Genomic DNA, 16,916 nt, shown 5'->3' with positions numbered 1-16,916 from the left:
GTTTCATTAGCTTAAATGGAATGCAAATCCATGCTGAAGCCTACTGTGTTTTGAGCCCATCCTGCTTGAATAATCAGCAGCTAGAACCTAAGTCTCGTGAAAGCCATATATCCTTCTGGGACCTCTCTGAAGTATTTATGTTCTGTCTGTTTTATCATCCCCTCTAACCTTGTTGAGCCAGTCTTATTTTGTGGGTTGACTGGAAATTAATCGGTGTCTAGCACATACAATTTTTGCTGTTGCTAAATGATTTAAAACAAACCCTTGACATCTTTCCAATATGAATTATCTTGCATAACTCAATAGACAACAGTGGGTTGTGGGCTAAGATTACCTCCAGCATTTCTCTTATTTGCTTCTGACCATTTTTTAAGTACATCATATCTTGGCTCTCTGGAAAAATAGTACAAATGTGCAGATGAAGTTTAGCCTGTGTTGCTGTACTTCATTTGAGTTGTGTAGGGCTGTTAACAATGTTAAATAGCCAATGAATCACCCAATAGTGTGCCAACATCAGATTTTCTCGCTCTGTCACATTGGACTTAAAAATTCTTTCAAGAATGCAGCCAAAGCCAATGTATTGCATAGTGCTGAAAATTCAGCACACTGTGCTACATGATATTCCAGAGAGAGAGTGCAATGCATTGCAGCTTGTTGGTTTTCGAAGTTGGAGTGCAGAACCTCAGCTGTCCCTCAGCTGAATACTCTGAGCTAAAATTAAAATTCTGCACCTGGTTAAATCCAATTCTATAGAGGACCACTAGGGTGGCATTGAAATTGCATATTAGGGATAAATTCTGTAAACAGACTTTGTTACTAAGGTGCTTTCAGTTCTGTGTGTAAGTAAGAGACAGTGTGAGAAAGAATATACACGTGTGTGCTTGATGGAGTTGAATTAATACAGAGGAAACATTTCCCACTATTTTGTTGTCTGTTTACCTACCTACACAGCCAGTAGAAATCATGTTATCTGTAGGCAGAAATTAACTGTGGACAAGAACAAAGAAGGAAAAGATGGTGGTTTTATAAACATAATGTACCTGTATTCACTAGGAAACTTGTATTAAGTGCACAGGAACCTTCTTCTATTATGTCTGTCATTGCATTGTTCTTTCATTCCTCCTTGCAACTGTTCATAATTTTTTTCTTGCACAATTTCTGTTTCTTTTGTAAGTTTTATACTTGATAAGTAAACCAGAGGATGTTAAGTGGATGGAATCATATAGTGGATAACATTTCTAGCCAGATACTGTACTTTAATATCTGGAGTGCAAAGCGGTTAGCCATTATTGTTCATGAGCTTATTTAAAGAATCATGAAGATGAACCTTTAAGCATTGCAACATGAATCAAACTGCTGGAACTTGATCTCCCCCCTGCCCCATCTGTCAGCTCCTTATATGAGCAGCAGGGTCTTCAGTGAGTGCCATTGTGGCACATTGTTTCTGGTGAATTGGGCATTGTGTCAGTAGGATCCTCCTGAGAATCACCCACAACTTTCTTCTTCTTCTTTGTCAGTATGTACCCCTAATAGCAAGGTTTCCAAATATATTTTATTTGGACAAAGATGCTCGTTATTATGACTTTACTGATCATGTGTGTGTTTAACCCAGGCGCTTAATTGCAATTGTAAACTGATTGAGAGATCACTTTGCAGTATTATGCCAACCTTATTCATGCTAGCGTAAGATTTGTCTTCTTTCCTGCTTCCTTTGTGCTTCGGCATTCTTTTCATTGAGGCTCCCGACTGAATATGAGAGGAATGGGAGATATGAGGGCTCAAGGTGAGGGCAACTATTTTTTGCTTAAAACATTATCTTCATTGAGTTTAACTCCTTTCTCCACTCCCTTGAGTGTCCTAAACAGGACACTGGTGGTGGTATCCTTTTAACAAATATGTAAAACCAAAAATACCTCTTACCTGTCAAACTGTGATCAAATCACTTACATATGACTGATTTCTCACATATATGTATCCTGCCCTCGTGCCCCCCCCCCCCCACAAACATCCGTCCCTGGCTAAAACTAATGTCTTAGGACTGTAATGGTTCTGGCATTTCATCAAGATGGCTATCATATTACTGGAGTCTTCTAAAATGACATTTCCTTCCTTAGCCTGAGACCATGGCTGAAAGGAATTATCTCTCTTTATTAAACAAATAAATGATATGTGTAGTTAAACTCCCAAGTTTTATATTTTCACTTTTGCTGGTTACCACAGCACAGAAATCAGTTTCATTTGATGTGGACTTAATCACAGTAATGCCAATAAGAGAGCCTTGGGTGTGAACGGTGAGCTCAGCTCACCTACAGAAGTTCTAGGATTTCATTGCAGATCATTCTTCTTTTTTAAAAGAACACAAAACTGACTATGTAAACTGGGATCCCCCTGTTAGAAAATATCAAGTGCTAGATCATTAAACGAAGTGTGCTTCTCTCCGGGGCACCACTTGAACAATAATGAACTCTGAAGTGTTCAGTGGCTGATTCCATGCACAGAGCTTAATATTACTAGATAACCCTTTTCCTAAAGAGTGTTCACTCAGAGATTACCTGTTTTCAGGTCACTCCACCACTAATTCACAATCTGCAGCAGAAGAACAATATGAAATTCTAGAAATTTCTGTAATTTTTCATTTTCTTTCAGCCCTTCTGAAAAGGGCAGCATAAATTGTGATGGGGTAGGAAGCAGAATAGAATCTGTTTTTTGTGTGTTTCATATAGATGCAAGCGTGTTTTGACACAGAAAGGCTGTGATCTAGAGAACTGCAAGCAGAATCCATGCCATCGCTGCCGTAGTTGTGCTTGCCTTATAGGATCGCAGCCATTGTGTTTTGACCATTTTAGTTCTAACAATTGTAGTTGAAACAATAGATTTTTGTTGTCACTAATACCTTCCAGTGTTTGTTCTAAAGCTGCTAAACTTTGACACTGTACATAACTAGTCTTTCTAACTCCAAGATCCCTCTTGGAGCTAAACATACGTGTCACTTTTGCCCAGAGTTACTAGTACTTAAAACAAAAATGTGATGGTTTTTTTCAATTTGTAGGGAGGTGGGGAAGTAATTGCAAAAGGTTTTAGCTTCATGTGCATCCCATAGTGTCAGAGAACAAGACCTTTTTGATTGGCACGTTAAGTAGTGATCAAGTTATTGTGCCCTCCATTGGGAAGACTTAAGTGATCAAACTCAGATTCCACTTTTGGAATGATACACAGATTTGGCACATTTGCTTGCATACATCTGCATAATATGGGTTTTCTTTGGAAGGGTTGTATATACATGTTTGATACCTCGTCAGAAAGGAAAGCAGCTTGGGGTGTGATTCAAAACACAGAAGCTGTTTGCCAGGAAAAGATTAAGGACCACCACCCACCATTCCTCCATTTATTTGTTGGTTACATTTTGATACTGCCCAAATTGATGATCTTTAGGTGGTTTATAATCTTAAAACGCACCTCTCCTTCCCAGAGCAGCTTTCTACGTGAGAACAGGGGCCGTTGGAGACAGAAAACATCCCTGCATGCTGTATGTAGTTGGCTCTAACTTTATAGGCCTAGTCTTTAATTCAGCAAGTGCCTAGCAACAGCAGGAGCTCATATTCCAAGAGTAGGCAACCTTGGCTCTCCAGTTGTTGTTGAACTACAATTCCCATCATCTTCAGCCACAATAAATTGTCACTGGGGGTGTTGGGACTTGTAGTTCAACAACAACTGGAGAGCCAAAGTTGCCTACCCCTGCCTTATCCAGTGGGGATTGGTAGCATCTGCTAAGATAACACACTTAACAGTGCATGCTGCAAAAGATGCTGGCTTTTACTAACATAGCTTGAAAGGAAACTGCTTAATCTGATGAATACTAAACTTTCATTTCCTTGCAGTCGTAATGTGAGTGTTGATCAGAAGGATGACAACAAGGAAGCCAAGCCTCGTTCACTGCGGTTTACGTGGAGCATGAAAACCACCAGTTCCATGGATCCTAACGACATGATGAGGGAAATTCGCAAGGTCCTGGATGCCAATAACTGTGACTATGAACAGAGGGAGCGATTCTTGCTTTTCTGTGTCCATGGGGATGGCCATGCAGAAAATCTTGTGCAATGGGAGATGGAGGTGTGTAAGCTTCCGAGACTGTCACTGAACGGAGTTCGCTTTAAACGGATATCGGGAACATCCATAGCTTTTAAAAACATTGCTTCCAAAATTGCCAATGAATTAAAGCTGTAATGAGAAGAGCAATCAAGTTTGTAAATTTAAGGTAGCAATTTCAAGTGGTTTTTTTCCCCTCTTTTCTTTTTTTTTGGAGAACATCAATGGAAATGTATAGAATAATATTTAGGGCAATAAATTCTGCATCTTCTGAATCATGATATTAAAAAAAAATGAGACAAGCTGCTGAGCTGGGAGGGAGAGTTGGACTTTTTTTTATAAGTGCACTACAGCATTAAAGTTGCCTACTATGTAAAATATTATTCCCTTCTGCTTTATTTCCATTGCTCTGAGTCCTGATGGGCAATCTAAAACACAATATATATACATTTGAATATGCCTCCTGTTTGTGTGGATGTGTGAATGTACAGTACGTGTGTATAATTATAATATAAAGATATTCTATGTAAGCAGTTCATTTAAAGCATCGGAGCTGTACCAGTACCTCTTTTTTGGGCTAATTTTGGTGCTAAAATTGAAATGGCCAAGGTGGAAGCACTTGAGAATTCTTTACTTGAAAATAACTGACAAGTTAACTAATAATGCTGGTTTTGCCATTCACTGCTGTGTTTGAGATTAGTATAAAGGGTTTGGGTTTATGGTTGTGAACATTATTCCTGTGGTTTTTTATTTGATCTCATGAGGTAATTTAAAACTCATGTTTTTTCTCCAATCTTGCATTATTTTTCCCACCTATTTATTATTATTTAAGTATGAATCAAATTAAACCTACACATTTGTGATAATTAAAATTGTGGGGAAACGCTTCAAGTTTTTCTTTTCCTTACTAAGCAGAAATTGAGCATTTTGCCCTCTTGATCTTTTCACATCAAAGTTCTTCTTAGTCCAGATTACATTTTTGTGATTTATTTTGATAACATGGGTCTTGCACAGCTCCTATGCATTTCAATGGAGTTGGTGCAGGTGAGCTTCCCGGTGGGACTGTGCCCTCCACCAGTAGCCCATAGCATTGAGATAAACTGTTAAATAACCATATTGAGATAACCATATTAAATTTCTTTTTAATATGTCTAAGTGGAGGAAGAAATATGTATTGAAATTCTGGCTTGCTGGAACTTGCCCCTCTTGATGACATTTTCCATATGACTGAAGTTTGAGCAGTAAAATAGCTCTGCTGCATTATCCAGAAAGGAGAACAAGTGTGCAAGCTCTCAGATTTCAATTAATGGTAAAATTCTAGTAAGAATTGCCCCAGGACCAAAATGCCAACTGTCTTTACATTCTTTTCAGCCATTTAAAAAGAAAGTCATCCAAAATACTATGGATTGTAGCCAAACTCTGCTGCCTTCACACACTACCTAAGATAGAAACATAGGAAGCTGCCTTATACCAAATCAGACCCTTGGTCCATGTAGCTCAGTATTGTCTACACCAGGGTTTCTTAACCTTGGGCCCCCAGGTGTTGTGGGACTACAACTCCCATAATCCCCAAGCAAAAGCCATTGCAGCTGAGGATTTTGGGAGTTGTAGTCCAACAACATCTGGGTACCCAACGTTAAGAAACCCTGGTCTACACAGACTGGCAGTAGCTTCTCCAAGGTTGCAGGCAAGGAGCCCTATCTTGGAGATGCCAGGGAGGGAACTTGGAACCTTCTGCATGCAAGCATGTAAATGCTCTTCCTTTGAACTTTGGCCTCATCCCCTAAGGGGAATCTCTTACAGTGCTCACACACGTGGTCTCCCATTCAAATGCAAACCAGGGCAGACCCTGCTTAGCAAAGGGGGCAAGTAATGCTTGCTACCACAAGACCAACTCTCATCTCCCTTCTGCTCATTTGGAGAGAATCACGATGTCACATGGTGATTACCAGGGTAGGAGACATCTCCTACCCTAGGTTAGAGTTGTGTGCACTCTTGATATTTGATAATCTGTGAGAGGAAAACAGGGTTGGAGGTACTGACAGTGATCATATGGAAAGCAGCAGCTGTAGCTGCAAAATATTTTTGGAGGGAGATGGAGAGAGAAGGGGTATTGCAGGGGGTGGGGGGTGGAATCTCACATGAAAAGCAGGGTTTCCCTTGTGTACACTTATAAGAATAAAGTAGCACTTGTCCAGTCAGTCTCCATGTTCCATTGGTCTGTGCCTTGAACATCATTACATTTTCTTTATTGGTCTGACCTTCCACCGCCAACGGCTGCTTTTGCAATCCATACAAGAGGTTCTTCTCTACAGACAAAAGTCACTGAAAATAGCACTCTGCCTTCCAACAGAGGATGTGTTCTCTGGTATTACATGGGTATCTCAACTTTAAGGGTTCTATTTGCACACGTGTCCCATATTCTGTGGCCAAGAAGCACAGAGTTTAAGAGTTGGAAGAGATTGTGCAGATCTGTTTAGGTATAAATGCTTTGTTCTCTTGCAAAATTTGAGGTTTTGCATATACAGTGGGTATAGGAAAGAATCACCCCCTTTGATAGACCTTAAATTCTGGCTCCCTTACATCCTGAAATGAAAACACAAAGAAAATTCCCTTCACCAGCTGTACTTCTCCAATGCAACCTATAACATCCAACTGAAAAACATCACAATTACAGTCCAGAAAAAGTGTCAGAAATAAAAAACAAGAATTACTGAGATTGAAAAAGGATCACCCCCCCCCCCAATGTCAATATTTTGTTGAACCACCTTTTGCTTTAATAACAGCCTTGAGTCTGTTGGGATACTTCTCTATCAACCTTGCACATCTAGACGGAGCAATATTTGCCCTCTCCTCCATACAGAACTGTTCAAGTTCGGTCACATTGGATGGTAGGTGTTGGTGGACTGCTATCTTCAAATCTCTCCACAGATTTTCTATGGGATTTAGGTCTGGGCTCTGACTGGGCCACATGAGGACGTTCACTTTTTTCTCCTTCAGCCACTGTGTGGTCAATTTTGCTGTGTGCTTCGGATCGTTGTCATGTTGAAAGGTGAATCTTCTGCCCATCCTCAACTGTCTGGCAGAGGGTAGCAGGTTTTCTTCCAGAATCTGACGATATTTTGCCCCATCCATTTTTCCTTCTACGCTAACGAGAGCCCCAGTCCCTGAGGCAGAGAAACACCCCCACAACAGGATGCTGTCACCTCCATGCTTCGCTGTAGGTATGGTGTGTTGTGGATGGTGAGCTGCGTTGGATTTACGCCAGGTGTACTGTTTGGTGTTGAGGCTAAATAGTTCAATCTTGGTCTCATCTGACCATAAGATCTTTTTCCATTTGGCATCAGAATCTTCAAGGTGCCTTCTGGCAAAGCTCAAACGAGCTTTAATGTGGCCTTTCTTGAGAAGTGGCTTTCTCCTTGCGACCCTCCCGAACAAGCCACATCTGTGGAGCGCTCGTGAAATTGTCACATGCACAGAACAACCACTCTTTGCCACGAAGTCCTTTAACTCCTTCAGAGTGGCCATTGGCCTTTTGGTAACCTCTCTTACCAGTTTCCTGCTTGCTCTTCCATCCAGTTTGGGGGGCTGACCGGATCCAGGGAGGATGGCAGTCCACCAACACCTACCATCCAATGTGACCGAACTTGAACAGTTCTGTATGGAGGAGTGGGCAAATATTGCTCCGTCTAGATGTGCAAGGTTGATAGAGAAGTATCCCAACAGACTCAAGGCTGTTATTAAAGCAAAAGGTGGTTCAACAAAATATTGACATTGGGGGGGGGGTGATCCTTTTTCAATCTCAGTAATTCTCATTTTTTATTTCTGACACTTTTTCTGGACTGTAATTGTGATGTTTTTCAGTTGGATGTTATAGGTTGCATTGGATAAGTACAGCTGGTGAAGGGAATTTTCTTTGTGTTTTCATTTCAGGATGTAAGGGAACCAGAATTTAAGGTCTATCAAAGGGGGTGATTCTTTCCTATACCCACTGTATTCACATCTGCATTTTTTAAGACTGAAGGTAGAGAGAGAAGAGAAGACTGTGTCACATGGCATGTGGTGACGGGAAAGGATGCATCAATTGCAAAATTTTAATATTGGGCTGGGTGCAGAAGTCCAATGCTTGAGCCGTATCCAGACCTCTCCAACCTTTGACATCATTTGATCCAGAACTTTTCTGGCTTTCTGTGCAGTCTTAATGGCTAGAAACTGGCTGACCTGCAGCCTTAGTGGCAAGATGCCTCTAAATACCAGTTGCAGTGGAGCAACAGCAAGAGAGACTTCTTGCCTGTGGGCTTCTTGGAGGCACCTGGCAGGCCACTGTGGGAAACAGGATGCTGGATATGTAGGCCTTGGGCCTGATCCAGCAGGTCTGTTCTTATGAACATGGCATGTGCCAAAAATGTTTCGTGCATGTAATAGCAGGGAGAGGCGATCTTCCATCACCCCTTTCCTATGCAGCCCACTGTGCCACTTGAAAATGTGTGTCTTGCCTGTGCTCAGAAACATATTTCTGAGAGGAACAGTGAGCTTTATTGGGAAATAGAACACTTGTACTCATCATGAAGGTTTCTTCTTGCTGCTGTAATTGAGGTCACCCTCAATTGTGGGTTATCCCCACCCACTTGCTCCAGAAGGCTGGACCAGGTAAATGAAGAGATCTTTAAGAGGCCCCTGGTGTGCAGATCCCTTCAGTTCAATTGAACAACACAAACACTAAAAATGACGTTAAGAAGATAGAGGCACATGTAGATGAAAAACCGTAGCGGAGGTTTCAAATCTGAAGGCTGATTACTCCTAGGGGGAAACTGGCATAAAAACTCTTACCCTTGGGTGAACTGAATGAGGGCAAAACGATGGTAGGTATATGTCTTCCGGTCTGTGAAAGTGAGAATTTACTTGAGGGATGAATGTTTTATTTGAGTTTTACTGCATCCCTTGAGAAAATACAGAGATGGTCCTTGATAAGAGACGGTCTGCAGCTATAAAACTTCTCTAGCCATTGCGATAGCTGTAAGGAAGGCCACCTTTTAATTCGCAGAGGCACCTTATGCCCAAACGGGGGCAAATTCAATACTCTCAATACTGTGTGCACGCCCCATATAGGAAAAGGGTGACACAATCATGGTGAGAGGAGGGATGCACCTTTGAGAAACCTACATAGCAGTGGATGATGGGAAATGGGAGTCTCCAAGTCCAAATGGCATAAAATAAACAGAGCTAGCCATGAAGCCTGGTGTTTCAAGGTGTTCATTTTTAAACTCTTCTCCAGGCTTTCCTGGAGGAAGGACAGAAGCTCTTTAAGGCTGCAACGAGAAACCTGCAAGGAACAGAAAACATTTCCATGTAAATTGGTAGATATTATTAGTGTTCATAACAGAGGGGGAGAGACCCCTACAAGTTAGTAAGTCACGCTCAACCTCCAAGCAGCTATTTTTAGCCAATCTGGGTTTGGGTGGTAGATTGGACCCTGGAGAAAAAGATCCACCCTTTGTGGGAGGAAAAGTGGACCCTGCACTGCTAGGTTCATGATGTCTGAAAACCACAGCCTCCTGGAAGGAGGGCTACTAGAATCACCTTGGCCCTTTCTCAATGAAGCTTCCTTAGATATCTCTCAAGGAGTGGAACTGGAGGAAATGCATAAAGCAGCAAGAGAGGCCAGGGAATCAAGAGTGCATCTACTGCCTCCCCCGCCTCAGCTTGGAGTTTATGAGAGATGCAAACAGGTCTACTTGTGCTTGTCCCAGGCTCTCTACAATTTTCATACAACTTACCATATACCTGTAAGTAGAAAGCCAGCAATCAGTGTTTTGGAGGAATACACTGCTGATTTTCTAACTGTACATGCTTGACTCATGATTGCATGCAGTACACTTAACAAAAGCAAAGGTTTCTTACCAGTGGCTGGCATCACATCTGTTTTGTTCTGGATTTCTGAATGCACATGTTTGGAAGACTCCACTACTCACTTCTCTCTGTTGTGAAAACTTAGTATTTTTCTCCTGTGCTAGTTGCTGTTTTAATTTCATGACTGCTAGGCTTATGCAGGAGCCTTTGGCTTGGGACTTTTGGCAAAAGCTATCTGGAAGTCGAGCAGTATAACATCTAGCAGATTACTCCATTTACAGGTAAAACTCGGAAAATTAGAATATCGTGCAAAAGTCCATTAATTTCAGTAATGCAAATTAAAAGGTGAAACTGATATATGAGACAGACGCATTACATGCAAAGCGAGATAAGTCAAGCCTTAATTTGTTATAATTGTGATGATCGTGGCGTACAGCTCATGAAAACCCCAAATCCACAATCTCAGAAAATTAGAATATTACATGGAACCAAGAAACAAGGATTGAAGAATAGAACAATATCGGACCTCCGAAAAGTATAAGCATGCATATGTATTCAGTACTTGGTTTGGGCCCCTTTTGCAGCAATTACTGCCTCAATGCGGCGTGGCATGGATGCTATCAACCTGTGGCACTGATGAGGTATTATGGAAGACCAGGATGCTTCATTAGCGGCCTTCAGCTCTTCTGCATTGTTTGGTCTCATGTCTCTCATCCTTCTCTTGGCAATGCCCCATAGATTCTCTATGGGGTCAGGTCAGGCGAGTTTGCTGGCCAATCAAGCACAGTACACTGTATACTTTTCAGAGGTCCGATATTGTTCTATTTTTCAATCCTTGTCTTCTTGGTTCCATGTAATATTCTAATTTTCTGAGATTGTGGATTTGGGGTTTTCACGAGCTGTACGCCATGATCATCACAATTATAACAAATTAAGGCTTGACTTATCTCGCTTTGCATGTAATGCGTCTGTCTCATATATCAGTTTCACCTTTTAATTTGCATTACTGAAATTAATGGACTTTTGCATGATATTCTAATTTTCCGAGTTTCACCTGTATGTTTGACATTCTCTTAGGCTGGCCTTCCCTTTGCAGAATAATAATAATTATAATTAATAATAAACTTTGTTAGCCACCTGTAGTGATCAGCTTCTCCTCCCTCTAAAGAGTTAACCGGAAGCGAATCCTTGTCTTGAGTGACAGGCTGGTGAACTCCAGGGCTCAGCCAGTCAGCACACCAGGTGGGTGGGACCTAAAGAGCTGTTGCCAGGAAGAAGGGAGTTCTTTGTTTGAGAAGCTAGGCTGGATGTACACAGGACAACATGTGGCCATGGAGGGTGGCTGCAGGAGAATAACTCTGCAGGTCCTTGAAAGACAGGAGGGCAAGAAGCTTGAATTCTCATCAGGAGTGTGGTGAGTTCAAGGCAAAGAGCCAGGGCTTATAACATCAGGAAGTTTAGCATAGGGAAAAGTTTGTTTAGTCAGACTTTGCATTAGGGATATTATATTTTTTTTGGTCTCTGTGTGTGTGCTTTTGCATATACCTGATTGATTAAGTGCTGTCAAGTCGGTGTTGACTCTTAGCAACCACATAGATAGATTCTCCCCAGGATGATCTGTCTTCAACTTGGCCTTTAAGGTCTCTCAGTGGTGCATTCATTGCTGTCATAATCATGTCCATCCACCTTACTGCTGGTTGTCCTCTTCTTCTCTCTTGTTCAACTTTCCCCAGCATTATAGACTTCTCAAGGGAGCTGGGTCTTCGCCTAATGTGTCCCAAGTATGATAGTTTGAGCCTGGTCATTTGTGCCTTGAGTGAAAATTCTGGATTGAGTTGTTCTGTGATCCATTTGTTTGTTTTCTTGGCTGTCCATGGTATCCTCCAGCACCAAAGTTCAAAAGCATCAATGTTTTTTCTATCTTTCTTCTTCAAAGTCCAGCTTTCGCATCCATAGAGTGTCACAGGAAAACCCTTGTTTTCAGGTCTGAACGATTCTAATCTTTGTAAGTGTAGACATGTAACGGCATCAAAATATCCTTTCCAAGGCCTTCATTGCAACTCTACCAAGTGCTAGTCTTTGGTGTATTTCTTAACTGCTGGATCCTTTACTGTTGATGGCTGATTCTAAAAAGCAGAAGCTATCCACCACTTCAATGTCTTCATTGTCAATTCTGAGGCTGGTTGCTGTACCCATTGTCATTAGTTTAGTTTTCTTCACATTTAATTGTTCCTGTCACTGTTTTGTTATTGTTTACCTGAAACATAATTAAAATAAGAAAACTAGCCTATGCCCATCCTACCTAGGATGTTGCAAAAAATTCTATAAAAATTTAAGTTTACAGTAAGGCAACCTATTGTTGTAACCCTACTAAGTATTCTCAACAGTACCTAAAAGCTCAGAAAGCCTCAGATGGAAGCAGTCTGTAGTAATTGTATAAAACCTTTTTAGTTCTTTTCTTTTTATAAGCCTCTCTGAGCTGGTTTTCAACTCAGGTAAAGGGGGCCCCAAAGGGGGATTCTTCTGGTGCAAACACGTCCTCAAATGGTCAGAAGCTATCAGTTTTATCATCACATGTAGGCTGGCACATGGAAGATTTTTGTACATGTCCAAGAGCCAAATTAAGAGTGTTTTTCCTGGGTTATCCCACCCCAAGCCCAGAGAATTTTTGTAGAAAAAAGGGGTGGTGGCGGCAGCATTTTGAACCTACCGATAATACAGAATAGTTTTAGGAGAAGCCTTGCCAGGTAGCTCAGCAGGGATGATTCAGCATTTCTTTTCTTCACATGAGCTTGCTATGAGACAAAGGCTTTAATCCACTACATCACCTCATAACAAATTGTTCTCTGGATGGCTTACAATAGAGGATTATAACATACTATATAAACACATAACAGATGAAATCATAACAGACAAAAAAGAAAAAAGAAAATATAATCAGATCAAATCTGAAAACCAGAATTTAAAAGGCCTGGGTGGACAAAAAGATCTTTACCTTTTTGACGCAAGTTTTGGATGGTGTGTGTGTGTGTGTGTGTGTGTGTGTGTGTGTGTGTGTGTGTGTGTATAACATTAAATAAATAAATAAAATTTACCTGCTATCTAAAAGGACAAAGTGACAAAGCCAGGCAAACCTAACTGGGGAGGCTATTCCATAAAGAAGCCATGCTGAGTCTTCTACAGCAGGTCTGCTCAACTGTGGCCCTCCGGCTGTTTTTGGATCACGACTCCCATAATCCCCAGCCACAGTGGCCAATAGCCAGGGATTATGGGAGTTGTAGGCCAACATCTGCAGGAGGGCCGAAGTTGAGCAGGCCTGTTCTACAGCAAGGCTTATCCTTCATATGTAATCTAGTTTTAATGTGTCCATCCAAGAGAGGTTATCCATTCTCTTCAATGAGAAAGAAAGTTAAAACAGTCCTTTATTTATTTTTTCTATTTAGTAACACAGCAGCTAACACTAATTCCCCTTATCCATGGATAATTAAGTATACTTCTATGGCTATGGTTTTCAAGCTGTGCTCCTAGGAACTCTGGGAATTTGCAGAAATTTGCCAGAGATTCAATAGTAAGAGGTTCAGTAATGGCAACTAAGATTCCCTGAAATACCGTTTGTCCACTACCACCAATTATCTCATACAATGTACCAGTTACAGAATTGTTTATTATGATGTGCTTTCACTTCAGAAGGGAATGATGGGGGCAAGATGCAACAGTCCTACATTGGAACAAAGAAAGCTGACTCGTATGCACAGAGAAGGTATACCCAGTAACCCTGGCAACACTTGCATTTCTTAGCGGAAAAATTAATGCAGAAAAGATTCCCTGATAGTAGGAAGTCTTGAAAAACATTATTCTCTATTAAGATGTACATTGAATATATGCATGTAAAGTGTATTATCGTTGCTGTGGAAACCAAAGCTCTGCCTTTCCTGATGCTTCATAAGTTCAGCAGTTCAATGTTGTAACTATGCAACAGTTTGTTCACTGGATACCACCCCCAAACAATTATGCCTTTTGTATTTCACTATACTCGAGCCACACACATATATGAAGCTACCAGGACCTTGTTTAAACTTTTTCATATGACCAGAAATGGACTCACTTTATTCATGGTGCTCTTCTAATGCTGGTCCTGTTCTAGCAGCAATGGTGTGAGCTTCCTTCCCCATATAATGAGGTGGGAGGGGGTTTGTAATGGAAATGTCACCCGGATTTTTCAAAGTAGTTACTCTCGCACACTGTACTACTATGAATATTTATATTCTGCTTTTCAACAAGAGTTCAAGGTGGATTACATAGAGAAAAATAAGATGGTTCCCTGTCCTAGAAGTGTTGGCAATCTAAAAAGAAACAATGGAAACACCAGGAACAGCCACTGAAGAGTTACTGTGCTGGGGTTGGATAGGGCCAGTCGTTCTCCCCTTGCTAAGTATAAGAGAATACCACTTTTTAAAGGTGCCTCTTTGCTCAATGTCTATAATGCTTAAAAGGAAGGGAAGGAATTAAGGTTGAGGAACTCTGGATATTGCCATCAGAGCCTTGCCTGTAAGACCAGCTATAGAATTGAATTTCAATCAATCAATCAATCAATTAATTATCCCGTTCTTCCTCCAAGGAGCCCAGAGCGATGTACTCCATACTTAAGTTTCTCCTCACAACAAACCTGTGAAGTAGGTTAGGCTGAGAGAGAAGTGACTGGCCCAAAGTCACCCAGCAAGTATCATGGCTGAATGGGGATTTGAACTCGGGTCTCCCCGGTCCTAGTCTATCACTCTAACCACTACACCACGCTGGCTTTCTAATTAACAGAATAAACCGCCTATCTAATTTAGGAGATCAGTGGATATATTTTATTCAGTACTGGAATTTGTCTAATAAAGACGTAACACTGAAAATGCACCTAGTTTTTGTAATTGCTTTTTGGTCTTAATAGAAGCAGACAAAGAAAATTACGTCCCCATTTTTTTGGAGAAAAAGAAATGGAAGCAATAAAAACAGAGCCCCTGGTCTGCTTGTAACTCAGGGTGCGATGACTGAAGGTGACATCACTGACTGGGATGGGGAAGGAGCTAAAGGATTCTTAAAGCTTAGTGGCCAATTGGATGTTGAAAGGTGTCACAGAGCAGGCTTTTCTGGAACCTGCCTCTGTGCCACTCAGGTTTGAGGGGCATGTTTCTTAAGGTTTCTTGCCAGAGGGGTAACTTTGACAGCAAAGTCAAACCTGAGAAGTTGTGATGACTGCAATGGCCACACGGTGTCTCCTGGATGCAGAAACTTGAAGAGGCTGCTACAGTTCGGTTGTGTTCTCATCTGCTGGAGAGCTTCCAGAAGTGCACTGATAAAATGTTAGAATAGTAGGAGGGTTAACTGTGGATTAATTTGGTTGACAAGAGTGAGGAGTGCTGGTGTCTTCAACAGCTGGGGAAGAGTTGTGGCAACCATTTTGTCCTGCCAGATTTGGAGTTGGGATCAAGGCCACAACTGCACCTAATAGTGAAAGCTACAGGATGTCAGTAGGAGGCTATGCAGCAGTGATCTTCACTATTTTCCAAGCAGAGGCCGCTTCGGCAATAAAGAAAGAAAGAAAGAAAACTGTGAGAGCCCTTTCCCACTGTGCTGAACTCTGCACAGTGCTGCAGTTTTCTCAGGGTGTGTGTCGGGGTGGGGCGCCTTAAGAGAGATGGAGACCTCTCTTAAGATCTCTAGGGCGAAAGCACTGGGAAGGGCTACACTTCCCAGCACTCCATGCACACCTTTCAAGATGATGTAGGGACTCAAGAGGGTGCTGTTTTCCTTAAAGAAGCCCCCCTGAAGCTGGGCAAAGCTCAGCACTGCATGGTGAGAATGGTCATCTCTGCCTAGAGTGAGGGGAACTGTGCAGGGTGCTTTCCAGATTACATGGTAATGCAGCCATAGTTTACTTCAGCTTAGCAGAATTGTATTGAAACCATAAATAAAGGATGTTGCACAAAGCCAGCACTATAACAAGCCACACCACCATAGTAGCTTCTCAGTCAGCCATAGGCTCGAGCAGGTCATGTGCTGTTTATGAAACGAACAGGAGTTATAAATGCTCTCCTCTGTTTACCTACATATAAATGTTAACTAAAAGCTCAGGAGATTAAAACAACCTTCACCTAGTGCTTCAAGGATAATAAAGTTGGCACCAGGCAAGTCCTGTGGAGAACATTCCACAAACAGGGTGCCATTACTAAGAAGGCCCGGCTCTGGTCACCACCAGAGTGACTGCTGGTGGTGGGAGCACTTGGAGGAAGGCCTCTGGTGAAGATCTTAGTGAGCAGGCAAGTTCATTCAGGGGCAGAAAGGATCAGTCCAGGATAGCTGAAGGACGAAACCAAATAGAGCTTTAAGGCAGAGGTTCCCAACACTCGGTCCCCAGATGCAGTTGGACTATAACTCCCATCCTTGAGCACAAAGCCCAGGGTATTATGGGAGTTGTATTTCTGGTGCCCATTGTGGCTGGGCATGATGGGAGCTGCAGTCTAAGGACAGCTGGCAACCCCCTGCTTTATGGATCAAAACCAACATCTGGAAACAAACTGAAAACCAGCGGAGATCTAATACCAGTGAGATACAATCCACTATATCACACCAGTATGGTGCAGATTAGAGTGTGAGGCCAGATGCAGGGAGACCTGGATTCAGGCTTACCCACCCACCCTCACCCCCAGCCATGAAGCTGACTGATAATTTTGGGCCAGCCACGTGCTTTCAGCCTAACCTGCCTCACAGGGTGGTTGTTATCAAATGGGAGGTGGGGGGATCTCTACATGCCACCTTGAACTCCTTGGCAGGAAGGTGGGATATAAATAAATAAATAACATGGCTATCCTCTTCCCTGGCAGCAAAATGACCAGTGTCCCCTTAGTTACGTGGGAATTTAGTACCATTCAAGGTCAGGGCCAGGGCTAGCCATCCCTAAAAAGGTGCCACCATCGTCGCCATATAAGAAGAAT

At 41.9% G+C, this 16,916-nt stretch overlaps 1 protein-coding gene and 1 long non-coding RNA gene across 7 annotated transcripts in view; one reads left to right on the top strand and one right to left on the bottom strand.

The window, feature by feature from the left end:
• The window catches only part of MARK3 (microtubule affinity regulating kinase 3), a 123,680-nt gene extending 119,211 nt beyond the window's left edge, over positions 1–4,469 (top strand). For 4 of the 6 annotated variants that reach the window (XM_053254326.1, XM_053254316.1, XM_053254305.1 and 1 more), the window contains 2 exons: positions 1,739–1,783; positions 3,879–4,469. In XM_053254326.1, the coding sequence (XP_053110301.1) occupies positions 1,739–1,783; positions 3,879–4,224 (391 nt within the window). In that variant the 3' untranslated portion in view covers positions 4,225–4,469. The remainder of the gene's footprint in view (positions 1–1,738; positions 1,784–3,878) is intronic. The other 2 variants (XM_053254343.1, XM_053254336.1) reach the window with 1 other exon arrangement.
• Positions 4,470–8,897: 4,428 nt separating this feature from the next.
• On the bottom strand, positions 8,898–16,916 carry LOC128340382 (uncharacterized). The gene is made up of 3 exons (XR_008313664.1): positions 16,848–16,916; positions 15,161–15,274; positions 8,898–9,409 (listed from the first exon to the last, which is right to left on the bottom strand). It is a non-coding gene; the product is annotated as an uncharacterized LOC128340382 (long non-coding RNA).

This window comes from Hemicordylus capensis, chromosome 1 (assembly GCF_027244095.1).
Source record: "Hemicordylus capensis ecotype Gifberg chromosome 1, rHemCap1.1.pri, whole genome shotgun sequence".
NCBI lineage: Eukaryota > Metazoa > Chordata > Lepidosauria > Squamata > Cordylidae > Hemicordylus > Hemicordylus capensis.
The sequence above is the reverse complement of the archived record's forward strand: the minus strand, read 5'-3'. Positions and strand labels throughout refer to the sequence as shown.